Here is a 17,188-nt window from a genome sequence, read left to right as displayed (position 1 = left end):
CCCCCAAACAAGTTAATTGTTTAATAAAGGACAGGGATGACAAAGGTTAAAAAAATCCATTGACCCCTGCAAAAGAAGCCACATGGCTCTTTTGTACAGATGGCAAGTGCTGATCAAAACGTCTATTTTCTGTCAACCTGAAACTGTGTACCAAAAGTCAAAAGGCCAATGGTCAGAACTGCACGGAACTGGTTCGTGTTACATCTATGATTCACATGTAAAAAGTGAAAATAAAATGATTTTTTTTAAATATGGGAAAACAAGATAACTTCCAACACGCTAGACATTCTCCAATGGAAATTTAAATCGTAAATATTCTGACTTTTACAAAGCTTTGCTGGAATCGTAGAGGATCAAACTGCTTTGTTTAGAGTGGGCTAATCTAAGAAGAAAGTCTGAGACAACACTAGATTATATCAGTTATGCCGCCTTCTCAGTAGCAGATAGTGAAGAGAGCCGTCATGTTCAGACGATCAGACTTGACGCGCGAACGAGGAGTGGCTAGAAAAGGGGAGGACCGAAGAGCTTTCAGTCTTCATTCAGGTCGGTCAACAATCTATATAAAACGGAATTCTGAGCGGGTTGCCGCCTTTTTCTGTTAGGTGGAAAAAAGAGAGAGAGTGAAAATGTCTGCGCGTGTGCCGAAGAAAGGGGGGAAGAAGCTGATTGCGGAAAGTGCGAAGAAAGGCGATAAGAAGCGTAAGAAGAGTCGCAGAGAGTCGTACTCGATTTATGTTTACAAGGTGTTGAAGCAGGTTCATCCGGACACGGGCATTTCTTCGAAGGCCATGAGTATTATGAATTCTTTCGTGAGCGATCTTTTCGAGCGCATCGCTGCAGAGGCGTCGCGCTTGGCGTTGTACAATAAAAGGTCCACTATCAGCTCTAGAGAGATCCAGACGGCGGTCCGCCTGCTCTTGCCTGGGGAGTTGGCGAAGCATGCTGTGTCGGAGGGCACTAAGGCTGTCACCAAATATACCAGCTCTAAGTAAAGCTTTGCGTGCTATGGCTGTGCTAAAGTGAAACCATCCACCGAATTAAGACCCAAAGGCCCTTTTAAGGGCCACCCACTTTTCCCATAAAAGAGCTGCTTATCGTAAGGGAAAGTAATCTAATTAGATCAGTTACTGATTGAGGTTTCATTGATTAAATATTTATCATTTCTGAATGTAGAGATGGGATAAAAGCAATATTGGGGAAGAAAACTGGTAAAAAGGTTGTTTCTTAATCTGTCCACATAAGAATTCTTCGTGGAAATTAGGTTTGGCTTATAAAATGAGGTTTACCGTGCTATAAAATCTTTGTATAGTAGATAGTCTGATCGTTTAATAATCTGGTCTTTTATACTGAAATACAGGAATCAAGCGCAGCTAAGGAATTTTTTTTTTAAGAAACTTCAACTTGTTTTTATGAATATTGCAAACTCTTGAAACGTTTTCATTCACAAAGGACTTGGAGACCAAGGAGTCTTCATTTCCCAAAGGCTGGAAAAGCAGCAGCCCCAAAGCTATAACGAAACAAAAAACACCACAAGCCGAAATGAAAGGGGATGGGGAAGGAATAACGTATAAACCGCTTTCATCTTCCCCCAAATAACCTGAAGCCACCTGGCTCTTTCTCTCTCTATACCCCTTCTTAGCCCTATGTTAACAAAATCCGCTGATAAAATTTCAGTCTGAAATGGTTGTTTTCCTCTCCGACAATTGCAGCCTGCTGTCCCTGTAAAATACCCTCACTGTCTGCACGGGGCTGTCGCAGGAGCCTGGGCATAGCCGTGGAGTGATGCTAACTAAGCAGCAACCTACTTGTAAATCTACAGTTAAGGTGCAGACCGCTCGCAAACACACCAGGAACTGCGGGGCAAGATCCACTCCCTGCCTTTCCAGCTGCGGGAAAACCAACCGCGCTCAGAAATATACAGGGCTGATGGCGGCTCCTCCTGCTCGAGATCACTGGTGGTGGTTATAAAACAGCTTTACCAGGTCGGGGCGGCAGCATGCGTGTGACGATTATCTGATGGGGGAGCAGGTCCTTTGTGCTGTGAAAGTCTTTTTGAAAGGCAAATTCCTCCTAAATCTTAAACTGGAGTTTTTATAAGACAGGGCCACCTACCTACCTTCCCTGCTCCTACCACATGTACATATTCTAATCTGCCCTTGAAAACGCCGGAATCTTGGCCCTCCACCCCAGCTAGCCCTGGCTAGTTGGGGGCAGAAACAGGGCAGTCCTGTCCCGTCCTTGAACCCCTCCCCAGCCATGGGTAGTCACGGAAACCTTTCGAGCATCCTGACATGACAGCATTATGGGCAATATCAGAATGCACATAATACATGGGGATTTAGGTTGTTCCCAGACTGCTTGTACGTTTCCTCCACCTGTTACATCACATTCTGAGATAAGGTTGTGAAGAATTCTGGGGTTTAAAATTTTCATAGTTCGATACACACAACTCCTATGTTTTCTGGTCACTTGCTCACCATATCTGCTGGGGGGGGGGAGGTGTTTCACACTCGTTCCCTTCAGACATTGACAGAGGTTCCATCATATTTAACAGTATAGCAAACCTGATCGCATATCTCGTCTCTTTCTAAAGGGCAGGGGGCAGACCTGAAAGCCTATTTCTGGTTTCCGAGCGCACCCACTATTTTCTGTTGAAATCAAAAGGAGATTTACCAGAGTGAGCAATGCAGTATTTGGTCCTAAACAATGCACATCAGGGCCTTCGTGCTTAAAGCTCTTCTGGAAACGGTTTAGGGTGGCTCTTAAAAGAGCCGTTGTTGTTTCGTTGCGGTGAATCAATAGATCTGTTAAGATTTCCCCTGGGGAGCCATTGCCCCGCGAGCAGAGGAAACCGCAGAAGTCTTGCCAGCTCCTTTGCCTTCGGCCACGTTCCTCATCTTCCCGGGGGCCTTTGTCCCCGTGCCTTTGTTTTTCTTCTTGATCTTTTTAGCTTCCTGGTTGGCAGGCGGCTTTTTATCTGCTTGTCTCTTCTGCTTTGCCGGCTTCTTGGCCTCCTTGGTCTTGGGCAGCTGCAAAACGAGCTGCGTTTTGCCGACGCCTGGTTCTTTGCAGAGCTTGTAAGAGCCGGGAGCCCCCGTCACTCCAGGCACCTTGCACAGGATGTTGTTGGTGACCAGCTTCTTGAGCGCCGCTTTGATGCGGCTTTTGTTCCTCTGGACGTCGACTCCCGTCGCCGCTAGCTCCTTCTCGATGGCCACCAGGGAGAAGCCCTTGCGGCTCTTGGAGAAATCCACGCTCCACAGGATGAGCTGGGCAAAAGCCGGCCGCTGTCTTCGAGGCGGCTTCTTCTTCCTTCTTTTCTTTTTCGTTTGGCTGGTTGGAACTGGAACTGCAGCAGGCGCTTCAGCTGTGGTTTGCGCTGCATTCATTTCGGCCTAGAGGCGGCGCCGCTTCTCCAGCCACCAGCACCGCTCTGGTTCCTATTCCTTGGAAGCCTATTGGCTCGCTGCTCCAGTCGCTGCTCTCGCCGCTCCAGCCGCAGACTAGAAAGCAGGGCTGCTGCCCGCGGCTAATTATAGCCTGGACCCGGACGCAACCGAATCAACCTCCCGGCCCTCCTGCCTCCGCAGCTCTAGGTTCCCCTCCAAAGTCTGTCTCTGTAGCACCGAGAACCCGAGTTTCTAAGAACCCAGGAGGCCTCCTGTCATTCCACAACAGACATCTTGTCGAGATCTGGAGGGTGTTTCATTTTCTGGCGATGGTGTTAAGGAATGAACCTTCTGCTGAGGGGAGGGGGAAGACAGAGAGAAAATAAAACCACCAAAGCCTCGCACACATCTCCAGCGCTACACTCAGACGGGACCAGTGTTTGATACGTTTTTCTCTTAACGAATGTTAAAATTCGCAGCCTTACCTCTGACAGAAAGAGGAACAGGGATGAATGAACAAATCAACCTATGAAGGAATTCAATAGATGATTTTGTGGGGGTGGGGAGAAATTGTTTTTAAATTAAGCGGGTGAATTTATCAGACAAGACGATCAGGGATCCAACACCATGCTCTGGGTGTCCCTAAACCTCTGACGGCTAGATGCTGGGACTGGTAGACTGGATACATCTCAAGGTAATTGCCTTGTTCTGTCCATTCGTTCTGAAGCTTCTGGCATTGACCACTTCAGAAGATAGGCTATTGGGATAGATGGACCATTGGTGTGACCCACTATGCTCATTTGTGTTGATGGTAGAGCATGACAATTTTAGGAGAAAAAAAGAGACCGAGAAAGAAAAGGGGCCCTCTCATTGGTTTGTTCAGGATCCTCATTCTCATTGGTTCAGGGGAGTTGGACTCCTACTAGCCAATCAGGATGGAGGAACTGCCCGGCTCTGCGGTTATAACAAAAGTCACTCAACCATTCCGTTTTGTTGAGAGAAGGAAGCGGTCCAGTTGATGGGTTGTAAGGAAAGGAAGTTGCTTGGGTGGGGCTACGGTTCTCTGTGGGTAGGCTGAAAAGCTACTCCATGAGATGTAGTAGAAATATTGCCTTTAGATAATTTGGTTGGTGTGATGAAGTATCTGAGGGCTAAGAATCTTCTATTAGCAGAGAATGAGTCCTGGGAACAGTGAGAAGAGCCTAATTGTTCTGCACCCTCCATAGTTTGCTGTCTACAAAGATTGAAGTGCTGAACAAGCTCTTGTGAGGTCTTGCCCAACACTGAAGCTGTGTTTTAGTGTGAGAAAGCACTACCCAGTAACAGTAGTAACTAACACGGAATGTAGTATCAAGACCTAAGGCTGTGTCCTGTTTTTGCCTTCCTATCACCTTTATGGGAATGGGCATAACAAATTCTCCCTGACATAGATAGGAAGAAACTTCTGATAATACATCAGCCCCACTCTTCATTCTAGCCAGCCATTGTTAGCTATTTCTTTCATTGGTCTGTATGGTCTTCATGATAGAAAACACTCCAGAAGGAGCACTGATTACCGGTAATGCATATTCCACCCGATTGCAATGCATATAATGCCATAGTGGGTGCGCACAACAAAATAAGAATTTGTCTCAGTATGCGGCCAGCTAAGAAGTATACAGCTCGACTGGGTAAATATGTATATGGGATATGTTCATTTACACATTTCTGAAAATTTGTTCGTTAAATGAGAAATGTTTAGATACATAAATGGGAGATCTTCAAAGGTATACATGGCAGTTAAACTCAATCAGAGTTGGGAGTCTTCATTAGAATTATGCTGTTCCAGGTAGGCCTAATTGCTATTGGTGACTTTGAAACTCTTTCTTTAAAAGTCTACAAGGACAAAAGGATGCAGAGTTACAGGAGAATTAAGGAAAAACAACGAGGAGTCCTTGTGGCACCTTAGAGAGGAACAAATTTTATTTGGGCTTAAGCTTTTATGTGCTGGAACCCACTTCGTCAGATGCATGAAGTGGAAAATATAGGAGCAGGTATAAATACATGAAAGGATGGGGGTTGCCTTACCAAGTGTGAGGCACAATCATAAAGGATCTCAGTGCTGTAGGGCTTTTTGTAATATTTTGGCAGGTGAATGTACTGCTTAATGTTTGTAATCCTCAATCAAACACATTTGTCATATAGTTACACAGCCTAGTTTTGTGACCTATCCCAGACAGCAACTTATGAATATTTCGGACAACGCCAGCGGGGGAACTAGCTCAGTGTCCTCGAGCGGGGACGGGAAACGATTGTGAATATCGGGGCTGGCGCTTTTTTGCGGGCAACTTGAGTGGGGCAGAAGAAACACCGGCTGGGGAGAGGGCGCAGGGGCAGGAATAAAGCAGGGGATTGATTCGGCTGCGTCGGGCTCTGCTCTCTATCTGGCCTCGAGCGGCGGCCGCTGGGTTCAGTGTCAGGGCGGCGGCCCCACGTGCGGGTTTGGGTGGCAGCAGCTGGGATTGACTCGCAGGGACATGCCCGGTTCGCTTCCTCTCCCCGCGGCTTTTGCAGCCTCCCGCCCGGCTGGGGAGAATCCCCCGCGCAAGGGAAGGAAGAAACCGACTCTCAGCCAGGTCATTCTCCGGGCGGCTGATGTCCCGGCCGCCGGCAGAGGCGCCTCTCTGGCCGCCATCAAGAAGACGCTGGAGGGCGAGGGATACGACGTGCGGAAGAACAAGGGCCACATCAAGACTGTGCTCCGTTATCTCCTGAGCCGAGGGGCTCTGCGTCGGGTCGGTGGCAGCGGCGCCCCGGGCTCTTTCAGGCTCCAGCGGGGAGGCGGCTCCCCGAAAGCAGAAAAGGGGAAATAGCGCGGCCAAGAGGAACCAGAGCTCGGCGAAGACAGGAACAGCTGCCCCAGGGCCAAATGACCCCAGCGGGGAAATGAAACCGGCTGCTGCACGACCCAAGAGGGTCAGCAGGAGCCCGGGCAAAATCAAGGGGACGGTGGGAACGCGCAGGAAGCAGATCTTAGAAGATATTATTAAGGGCACCTTCCTTATGGAGTGACGGCTCAGGCCAGGGGCGAAAAAACAAAACGGTTCTTTTCAGAACCATCCCCCAGGGCTCATCAAAAGAGCGAATGTCTTTGCTCTCTGGTGCCATATTTTGTATCGCGGCTTTTTCAGAGATAAGGGAGGGCTGTGTGTGTTGTATGTATTCATAGAATAGAAAGCAAACTGCAGCGCTACCATTGATGAATGCATTTTATGATAGGCAGGTCAGGAAAACCAACAGCAGGAAAAGGCAGGGAGCTTTCAAGATTAGTTAGATCCTGCCATTGAAGTAACTGACTTAAAATAAAGGGGGGTTTGTCCTTTTTTTTGATTTGGTAAAGAAGGCAACTGACCCAGGCTTATATAGTTTTCATCTTCCCTAACGCCTGGGATCTGGTCCTATACAAATACAGAAAAAAAAGTTGTTTTTTTTAAAAAGGTACATTTGTGTTAACGCTCTTTTAGGGAAAGTTTTTGGGGCGGCTCTTAAAAGTGCCTTTGGGTTTATTTATTTTTTCAGCAGAATGAACCGGTAGAATTATGCCTTTTAGGACTTCCCCTCGAGAGATGCTTCCCACTGCACAAAGGATACAGAAGCGACAGTTTCTCCAGTTTCCTCTTCCCGATCCACAAGATCCCCTGCTTTCTTCTTGGCTTTTTTCTTCGCTGCTTTTTTTTTTCCTCTTGATTTTCTCAGCCCCCTGCTTCTTTGCCGATTTGTCCTTCTTCACCGGCTGAGGGGGTAGCTTCGCTTCTGCGATAAGCTTGTAGGAGCCCGGGACCCTAAGCAAGACATTAGTGGAGACCAGCTTCCCGAGCCCCGCTTTGATATGCGCTTTGTTCTTCTTGACATCGATCCCCTCCGCCGCCAGCTCTTTCCTGATGACTCCCAGGGAGACCTCCCCGGAGTGCTTGGAGAAATCCGCGGTCTGGAGAATGAAGTGGGCAAAACCTTCCCGGTCTTTTCGAGTTATCAGCACCGCCTTCCTCTTCTTCCGCTTGGCTCTCTTGCTGGTTGGTGCCTGGGAAGGGCCAGCCGGCTGATCTGTGTTCATCTGGGTAGATTCAAGAGGCGCTGCGTTTTCTATTTTTGATAGTTGTTCTCTACTTGCTCCGGCGCAGCCTGAAAATCAAGCTCGTCGCCTCCTGCACCTCAGGGTGCCGCAGATTGAAGCCGGGCCCGGCAGCTGCAGCCCGAGGGGTAGTTATACCCCAGTGTCTGAAGCAACCGAATCAACCTGGTTCCATCCCCTGCTCCTCAGCACTAACAACCTGCGTGGTATGTTCTCTTGGTGACGATGTTTCATTCACCAGAGTTTGGAGATCAGATCAACTAAAACAATAAAGCTCTGGCAGGGAAAACATACACAAATCTCGGATCTGCTCCTTGACTAAGGAAACAAAAATCGTGATTTTTGTCTTCAAATTACTGTTAAAATTCCATCATTTTCTCGGGATATTCTCTAAAATAAGGATAAGAGAAGGGTTTACACTGTGGCATTTTAATTTCATGACAGATACTTTAGAGGCGGGGAAACATTGGTTCTATTTTTGCTTGGCTTGCCGGATGAGCTAATGAAAAGGAGAAATGTTTGGATCCTTAATTGCACATCAAGAAAGCGAGGTGTGATGGGTAGATATAGAAGTGAAAAAGGGTGAGACTTGTAGTAGCGAAAGCTTAGGTGTTAGGTGGTCTCAGTCTCCCTTCAGGTCTGCCACTACTTAATAAATAGGAACTCTGCGCTCCTACGTTTCGTTTTTTTTGTAGGGAAAAGAATAGGGAGACAGGTGCTGATTGGTGATGTCGCAAAGAAGTGTGCTGAAAAAGAGGAGAAAAGAGTTTTATTCCGCATACTTGTACGAGATGCTGAAGTAGGTTCACATCGGCACCCGGGCATGTTTTCTAAGGTCCTGAGCATCTTGAATCACCGCAAATTACCTGTCTGAGCTCATTGCTACAGAATTTATCGCGCCCGTCCATATACAGCAAGCTCCAGGGAAGTCGAGGCTGCTTGGATCTTGTCCTGAAGCGTGAGTGGGTTTGTCCTTTCTAGGTCCCCCCCCCCCCACACTTGTCTCTTCCCTCTCCTTGTAATGCTAAGTGTAAATGATCTTGTTATTTATACAACTATCCAATCCTAAAGTCTTTTCCTCAATAATTTTGAGTCCTGCTGGGTAACTATTGCGTTAAATCAATCTTGTCCGTTTTAAAGTTATTCCTTTTCGATTATATGGTTATGTTGAATGACACTTTGGTCCTGTAATGTGAGACAGCAACTGTAACATCTGAATTATCAACATCAATCAAACCACTACTTCCCCCCTCCCCCCAATAGTCTGGTGCTGGGAACTCGACATTTGAGGCACCCATAGCCTCTAGCCACTTTTGCAGGTTACAGGTTAATACCTTTAAGCCAGAGGCATAAAACAATCGGGTTCTAAATTCTTCACAAATATAAAGGTTTTAATAAAACGAAATAAAATAAAATGCCTCTGTTGTAAAACCTAAAGTATCATATCATAGTTAGCTTCCTCTTTTACTAAAAACCTGTACCTTAAAACAAAATAATTATTTGCCAAACACATGAAAATAATTATTCTTCCTCCCTGTTACATTTTTTTCTGCATGTGTATCCTATAGTTTTCTCTAACTTTTGCACTTTCTACTGAAGTAAATGGATGTTTTGACATTAATTTCAGCCAGGTGAATGAGAGTAGGATGCATCCCTATAGAAATTAAAATAGCAGTACGTTTAAAATACTTGGTAATGTTTTACTATGACAGAAAACTAGAGATATTTATTTCCTTTTGAAAGTAGACAAATCCTCATAGGCGAGTATGGGGAAGCCTAGGTGTGTTTCTTGTTTGTCTTTGGAAGGGCGCTGCACAAAAAGACAAAGAAGGAAATCATTTAATTTCTTTGTGTGGGATACCTCACTCCGCCTTAATACTGTTCCCTCGATATCTTGAGGGCAGGTACCAAAATTTAATTGTAATTTAAGATTAAACCCAAATTTTGTTTACTTTTGGGGGACAGGCAGACGGATAAATCGAGGGTTTTGTCGATTTCTGGCGGGGGGAGCCCACTCGGTGGATCCAAAAGATGCAGCGAATGAAAACACCTAACAGTCCTAGCCTGGGGACGTCTACATTAATTGAGCAAAAAGCCAGTCGGACTTTTAAAATTAGAGATCAGTGGAGTTTCAGAAACACAGATTTGTGTGACGCTGGGAGGCGAGTGGAGGCTCATTGATTCTGTTGCGTCCGCCGTCGGGGGAGTTGGTGCGCGCGGCGAGTTGGTTGAGTCGGTTGCGTCGGCTTCTTCTCTATATAAAGCCCGGGAGGGGGCCAGTGAAATCAGTTTGGAGCGGAGAGTCCTAGAAGCTTCGTGGGAGGTTATCGCTTTGCAGATAAGAGGCGGCGGCGGCTGCGGTAGTTGCAGCTGCAGCAGCAGGCAGGCGGTGGCGGTTCTTGTGGCTGTGAATACAGTGGGGAGACATGCGAGATTTGACCTCCATTCTCCAGACTTCTTCCTCAGACGTAGCTTTAGCTACTTTTCCACCCAAGAAAAGAGGGAGGCCGTCTCTCCCCGACCTCATTCTGCGGGCTGTTTGCGTCTCTACAGCCCGCAAGGGCGCCTCTCTGGCTGCCATCAAAAAGGCGCTCTTGGCCGAGGGGTACGACGTGCAGAAGAACAACGGTCGCCTAAAGGCGGCGCTCAGCTCTCTCGTTAGCAAAGGGCTGCTGCAGCGGGTGACGGGCAGCGGCGTCTCGGGATCCTTCAGGATCAACAAGCACCAGAAGAAGGGGGGCGCCTTGAAAACAACGAAGAAAAAAACGGCCGTTAAGAGACCCAAAAACCAGATAGTAGCCAGGAGATCTCCGAAAAAAATTAACGTCCCAGTAGCTAGGAAAGCAAAGGGGCCCGGCAGGGAGACCAAGCTAGCTGTTAAAAAACCCAAGGCTCGCAAGAACCCGGCCAGACCCAAGGGGAGGGCTGCCCCTCGCGGCAAAGCTGCTGTCAAGAGGCATTAAAAACACATTCCTTGTTCCCTAATACAAACTCAAAGGCTCTTTTAAGAGCCACCCTCAATACTCACTAAATGAGCTAATGTTTCGGCGGGAGAGCAGGGGTGGTGCGGCGTGAGCTGTTACCAACAAAGATGCTTCTTGGAGGGAAATCTTTGATTCGGAATTTTATTCTGTGCATCTATTCACGATGATAAGGTTACATTGAATAATGTAAAAAAAATCCAAAATTTCCTATGGAAAAATATTCAAAGTTGATTTTTTAAATAGTTAATAAAATTGTCCTCCCCCGAAAAAAGAGTCCCGTGAAAAAATCCTCACGTAAACACAGACTTTAAAAAGATCATTTTACTCCGTAGTAATGATCAAAATCGTAACCTCAATACACTTTGACTAGGAAATTTATATCCATGTTTGTCTCTTTAACAACGATTCTAGGGGAGAACTGGAGCCCGGGCTTCCACTGGTGCCTGTTTCCTATCAGGTCCAGCAAAGCGGTAACGTACTGCCCAAAGAGAGTGCAGGCCTCCTTCCCCTGCCCAATCCCTGTCCTCCCCCTCAAACGCTCGACCAATTATTCCTCTTTTCATCCAATTAGCGCCCGCCCTTGCCTCTATCTATGAGCTCACAATTGTACCGTATTTCCTGTTGTGGTTATTTGATTGGTGTTTTTGGTGTAGCAATGTTGAGACATTCACTGCCTGGTTGAGGTGAGACCAAGATAGATTGCTCGGAAATCTACTTGGGGGGAGATGCCACAGAGTCAGCAGGCACCTAACGCTGTTCGGAAGCATGATCTTGCTGCAAGTGGGATGAAAAAGATTAATCGGTATCGATTTAGCACTTGTGGCGCTGCAGGTGGTTTGCTATTGCGGCTCCTCCCTAAACTGCTTTCCTAGCTAGCGCCTGGTCAGAAAAGTCGCTCCAGATTTCAAGAGCGACCTTCGTTTTCAGAGCTCCGCTGTGCTGGTCCCGTAAAAAACAAACAAACAAACTGAAAAACAATGAAGCTTATCTCGTGGTCTTATTAGAAGACAGTAATTTGTGAGCTGTTCCACTAAGCGAGACACCTTCCCACCGGCCGCTGTCCGAGCGATTTGCTTTGTTCTCACTACTATAGCGGGATACAGTTTGGCTCCTTTAGGGACATTCATGGATTTATGAACAAGGCGCTGTGTTCTTTCTATCACCTGGGAGAAAAATGTAGGAATGAAACAAAGATCCTTTGCTGGGCCACAGCACTTCCCCTGTATTAAGAGAAAAAAAGAAAACAACCCCCCCCACACGCACACACACACTTTTTGGGGTGCTCCTCTGTGATAAGGATTCTGGTTTCTTTCTCCATGAGCGACATGTGGGGAAAAAAAACATTCCCCACCCATTCGGGGATAGCACTTGTGCTTTGTAAATGGATAGAGGTAGAATTAAGGGATTATTTCAGCAAATATTTCATTGTATTGATACATCAAACTGAAACCCCGATCAGGAACGAAGCTTAACTATGCTAGGCGCGGTCGGACCATACAGCCCCGGTCCCTGTGAGCAATGGTGTCTAAGTAAGAGAGGGAGCCATGTCCCCACCATGAAAAAGTCTATATTTTCCTTCAAAAGTCAGTGCCGTTTGATTGGTTTCCCAAACAAACCAATGAAAAAGTGAATGGGCGAAACGCTTCCGTTTATTTCCATATCCAGGTAGGGAGGAGTTGCTGTTCGCTGCTGGAACACGCCAGGGGGCAGTGTTACCCCAGGGCCGCAGGGTAAGAGGTCTCAGTCTTCCTTCAGGTCCTCTCACGGTCTATAAAAGGAGCTCAGGCTGAAGCACTGATCCATTGCTTGCCTAGAGAAGCGCGCAAGAAAGGAGATATTGTTTATTTTGGTGGTAATGTAGAACAGAAAAGTTTTATTATTTATATTTCTAAAGGACCTTATATAGCTAGTTTTCCCAGTCGTAGGCTTGTTTTCAACGGTTATGAGTGTAACAATGTATTTATAGGTTGCTGGTTTGAGTGTATCAGTAGAGCAATAATATCATTGGCTTAGTACAATAAATGCTTCGCCACGAATTCTAAGAAAGATCCTGACTGGTGTGTGCTTATTACTATGTGGGGAGCGATCTAAGCATGCTTTATTTAAAGGTACTACTAGGGTTGATGCTAAATAGCCATCTGTAAGCAAAGTTTTTTAGCTAACCCTTTAAAATTATTAGATTCTAAACACACTTCAGGGTCACCCATTTTCTGTTTTGTTTTTTTTAAGTTCAGTAAAATCTTTAACTGAAGAATGTTGTTTTAATATTTATTGAATTAAAAATTTTTAAAGTATAGTAAATTTTTACATAAACTAAGCTTATAAATTTTTGGCATTTATGGGTTCTATTCCAGTAGCAGTAAGACAAAGAAGGACCACAACCTGTATCTGTAGAAAACATGAAATGGTGTAATGATTTGCTGTGGTTAGAAATTTTATGCAGGTGCTCTGCCTAAACTCGTTCAATACTTCATCTTTCAGTAAGAACATTGCACAGGGGAGGTGTGAAATAATGATAGTTTTATGAATCTGATAGCCTTCAGATACGTCAAGGGCTTCTATGAAGAGGATGGTGATCATTTTTCATGTCCATTGAGGGTACAACAAGAAGTATTTGTCTTAATCTTTAGCAAGTGAAATTCAGGTTAGCTATTAGGAAAACTGTTCTAACTATAAAGATACTTCAGAAATGGAGTAGCCTTACAAAGGAGGTTGTGGAATCTCTATCATTGGAGGTTTTTAAAGAACAGGTTAGACAAACGTTGTCAGGGATGGTCTGTCTAGGTCCCTTCCAGGCCCTACGTTTTTATGAATCAATGAAAAATCTAGCAAAAAGAAAAGGAGTACTTGTGGCACCTTAGAGACTAACCAATTTATTTGAGCATGAGCTTTTGTGAGCTACAGCTCACTTCATCCGATGAAGTGAGCTGTAGCTCACGAAAGCTCATGCTCAGATAAATTGGTTAGTCTCTAAGGTGCCACAAGTCCTCCTTTTTGCAAATACAGACTAACACAGCTGTTACTCTGAAACCTGAAAAATCTAGAGTACAAATAAAAAGGGGAAAAAAACTTAAAGGTATGAGGGGGATAAAAGCAAGATCCAAAATAAAATGGGGAAATAATTATCTCTATACTGAAAACCATGTTTTTAGTTTAGGTTTCCCTTCCAGCAAATGCTATTAACATTTGTAAAATCAACTTCAAGCCAACTGCATCCCTTCCTGGACACCCAGAGCGTTTATGGAAACCTTTTAAAACTCAAAGCCATGACAGCCTGCGCTACAAACCAGCTCTGTCAGCCAAGAGTAATAGAGAAACAAAGTGGGTGAGGTAGTATCGTTTATTGGACCAACTTCTGTTGGTGTGAGAGACAAGCTTTTGAGCGACACAGAGCTCTTTTTCGGGTCTCTGTGTAAGCTCGTCTCTCTCACCAACAGAAGTTGGTCCAATAAAGGATATCACCTCACCCGCCTTTTCTCTCTACTATCCTGGGACCAACACAGCTACACTACCATTGCATACAGTCAAGGCTACTGCAGTTTTATCAACCTGGGTATGTGACCCAGCCACCACTAGAGGGGGATAAAGCACCACACTGAGTAGAGTTGGATTACAGATCCATTGATAAAGCTCAAAGTTTCTTCAGGCGATTTTATCCTTTCAGCCACTCCTAGCCCCCCATCACTTTAACTATCCCTGCCACGCAGCAGGTGGGGACACCGTGACACCCTGGGAGCAGACCAGGGATGGTGAGAACTAGGTAGCAAACTAGGCTCATTTTTCTGGCTCTAAGTAAAGCTTCGAACATGTCTCCAAGAAGTTGCACAAAAAGTCTTTCTGGACGTCCCTAAGAAGAGCTGGTGAACACACACACCAAAGAAGCATCTGAAGAAGTGGGGTTTTTACCCACGAAAGCTTATGCCCAAATAAATCTGTTAGTGTTTAAGGTGCTACTGGACTCCTCGTTGTTTTTGTGGATACAGACTAACACAGCTACCCCTCTGATACTTGACACGCACCAAAGGAACTTTGCCCTTCGGGCTTTTTCAGTGAGCGGGCGTCCAAATAAATCACAGCCAGAGCACCCGCTTAAACAGGTGCCCCACAAACACCTGCCTCTCAGTCACCTCCAGCCAAAAAATGATAGAGAATGTTAGAGAAACCAAGCAATTCCTCATCCATTGGAAACGTTAAATTCCCCTCCAAGAGGGCAAAGCATCCCAGCAGCCAGTGAAGAGCAGCGAGAAGGCTCAAAAAGAGCAGCGAGAGTCAGAGGACCAGAACTCTCTCAAACACAACCATAATTATTCTTAACAAAGAGGACCTCTTGCTGTACACTGGCAGAGGGCTGTGCTGGACACCTCCCCATCTGATGCCAAGCTCCGTAAGGTGCTGACTGTCTTTGGTGTCTATTCTTAGCTTGGCTCCTGTCTCCTCAGCTCTGGCAGATTCCCAGCCAGTTCTCTCTCCTTCCTCTGGGAAGGAGCTGGACTTCCCTGCCCTTCTCCCAACTCTTGGTCAGCAGCTTCCTCTGCCACTGACAAGCCTCAGCTGCCTTTCAGTCCCATTAAGTCAGTTTACCTTTCTCCCCATGGTAAAGAGTTCCTGGCCATTCCTTGGTCTGCCTCTGCTCCCAGCTGATCTGGGTTATCCCCTTCACTGGACCAGTCCCCCCTGCTTCTCAGCCAGCTCAGTAAATTATTTTTCTCTTGTTTCTCTCCATGAGTGACATGTAATGCTGCCAATCTTTTCCCACAGGGGAGACGAACTGATTCACTCACTGCTCCCCTGCCCTGCCGTCTGAGGAGCATCTGGCATCCCTTGATGCTTGTCATATGTTTGATTGTGTTCTATCTTCCCCCACACACCACGCTTTCTTAAACAGCCTTTCATCACACCAATGTGAGTGGCATTTCCCGTTTATGTTGAAGAATCCACGAATGAAACACACACATAGCAGCTAGGAAAAAATAATAAAGGGGGGGGGGAGAGAATAAAAACATACTTTTTTAATAAAGTTTTAATTAAATACACGTGCAGCTTAAAAGGAGTTGACTATAGCTGGTGTGAAAAAAAAAATTAACCAATTGGTGTGGGGTTTTTTTTGTCACACTTCTGGAAATTTGCTGACCCGCTCCAGTTCACAGTCACAGTTTGCTAACCCAAGCAAAGCCAACAAACGGCCTACATTTGAGAAGATTATTTTGAAGGCAACTGCCATGTTCCCATTTGTCCTAAATCGGGGCCTCAAAGGGATTATTATTGTTTGTTAGTTGTACAATACAGTAGACCCTCAGAGTCCTGAACACCAGAGTTACAAACTGACCGGTCAACCACACTCCTAAGTTGGAACCAGAAACTACTGTAAACTACTAAAAAAGTAAAGGGAAAATTAAAAAAAAAAAGATTTGACAAGGTAAAGAAACTGTTTCATGCTTGTTTCATTTACATTAAGATGGTTAAAAGCATTTTTCTTCTGCATAGTAACGTTTTAAAGCTGTATTCAGTCTATGTTCGGTTGTAAACTTTTGAAAGAACCATAATGTTTTGTTCAGAGTGACGAACAAGCTCCGTGCCCAAGCTCCGTGCGAAACTCTGAGGTTCTGTATTCTTATAGCGCCAGTCATTGATCGGGATGACCCATTGGGCTCGATGCTGTAGAGACAGAGACCAAAACCACAGTCCCTGCCCCAAAGAGCTCAGCATCCAAGTAATAAATTACAGTGTCCCTTTCAATAACATTTAACACGCTTGTTTCTCTCTTCCCTTTGCCGCACGTTTCTTATACCTTCCCTTCTCCCTCCAGGTTACCCTGTTCAGTCCCTGCCTTTCTCCCTGACTCCTTCTCCCCCACCAGGTTCCCCTTTCCAGTCCCGACTGTTTTTCCCTTCACCCTGCCTCGCTCTCAGACCCCCATAAGCTGTCGTCATGCTACATCGGCCTAGTGTGGGGTTTTCAACGGGCTTGGTGCAATGAGTTTGGCTTATCCAGCTTGATCCTTGGGTGCTCGTCGGCAGGTGGGAAACTTTTAGGGCTAGGTGACACTTTGTCCCCCTGCCGCCGGCTGGGATGTGCCTCGCGTCTCTGGCTGAAAGCGTTGCTGTTGATTACGGACGGGGTTACGCAGCCTGTGATTGTTCCGGGCTCCATCGTTCGTTCACTGCTAGAGGGGGAGGCAAGAAGCGCAATGACCAGCTGCCCTCCACTGCCAAACTGCCTATAGGTCACTGGATTGAGAAGGACCCACGTTATTCCTCCTAGAAACACCACCCTTGGCCATCCCCCCCCAAGACCTGAGGGTTAGGGCAGAGGATTGGAGTGCAGGGGGTGAGGGCTCTGGCTGGAGGTGTGGGCTCTGGGTAGGGCAGGCCGGGGGATTAGCAGTTTGGGGTGCAAGCAGGCTGCCCCAGCGCTCAGGCCAGAGAGGAGGACTCCCCCCAACCCTCTCCCCCCCGGCAGCACGCTCACCCCACACCACTGTCACTGCACATGCTCCTAGGGCCCCTCTCAGGTCCAGGAAGGCCCCTCACCTTCCCTGTGGGGGGTGCAGTTGGGGGGGGCTGCCATCACATGTGGGCCTCGTCCCCTGCTGCTGCCCCTCACTGGGATGGGGCTGCCCCTTGCCCAGCGTGGGGCAGGAACGGTGACTGCGGGGGGGGGGCCCTGTGCTGGTGGAGGGTCCCGCCGGAAAAGGGAAGGGTCCA

General features: G+C 46.6%; 3 protein-coding genes across 8 annotated transcripts in view; 2 read left to right on the top strand and 1 right to left on the bottom strand.

The window, feature by feature from the left end:
• Window positions 1-17,188, bottom strand: part of LOC114022341 (zinc finger protein OZF) — a 793,526-nt gene that overhangs the window by 249,059 nt on the left and 527,279 nt on the right. The gene's annotated exons all lie outside the window — the stretch shown is intronic.
• On the top strand, window positions 599-1,067 carry LOC102943967 (histone H2B 1/2/3/4/6). Its single transcript, XM_027833602.3, has one exon. It carries the CDS (start codon window positions 627-629, stop codon window positions 990-992), a length of 366 nt encoding a protein of 121 aa, XP_027689403.2. The 5' UTR covers window positions 599-626; the 3' UTR covers window positions 993-1,067.
• On the top strand, window positions 9,632-13,374 carry LOC102944649 (histone H1). Its single transcript, XM_043528315.1, has one exon. It carries the CDS (start codon window positions 9,927-9,929, stop codon window positions 10,461-10,463), a length of 537 nt encoding a protein of 178 aa, XP_043384250.1. The 5' UTR covers window positions 9,632-9,926; the 3' UTR covers window positions 10,464-13,374.

The sequence above is a fragment of the Chelonia mydas genome, chromosome 14, assembly GCF_015237465.2.
Source record: "Chelonia mydas isolate rCheMyd1 chromosome 14, rCheMyd1.pri.v2, whole genome shotgun sequence".
NCBI classification, from domain to species: Eukaryota; Metazoa; Chordata; order Testudines; family Cheloniidae; genus Chelonia; species Chelonia mydas.
This window is presented reverse-complemented; position numbering and strand designations above follow the sequence as displayed.

What these genes read in the sequence shown, in the direction of transcription:
- LOC102943967 (XM_027833602.3), top strand. Translation starts at nt 627, where the DNA reads ATGTCTGCGCGTGTGCCGAAGAAAGGGGGGAAGAAGCTGATTGCGGAA.
- LOC102944649 (XM_043528315.1), top strand. Translation starts at nt 9,927, where the DNA reads ATGCGAGATTTGACCTCCATTCTCCAGACTTCTTCCTCAGACGTAGCT.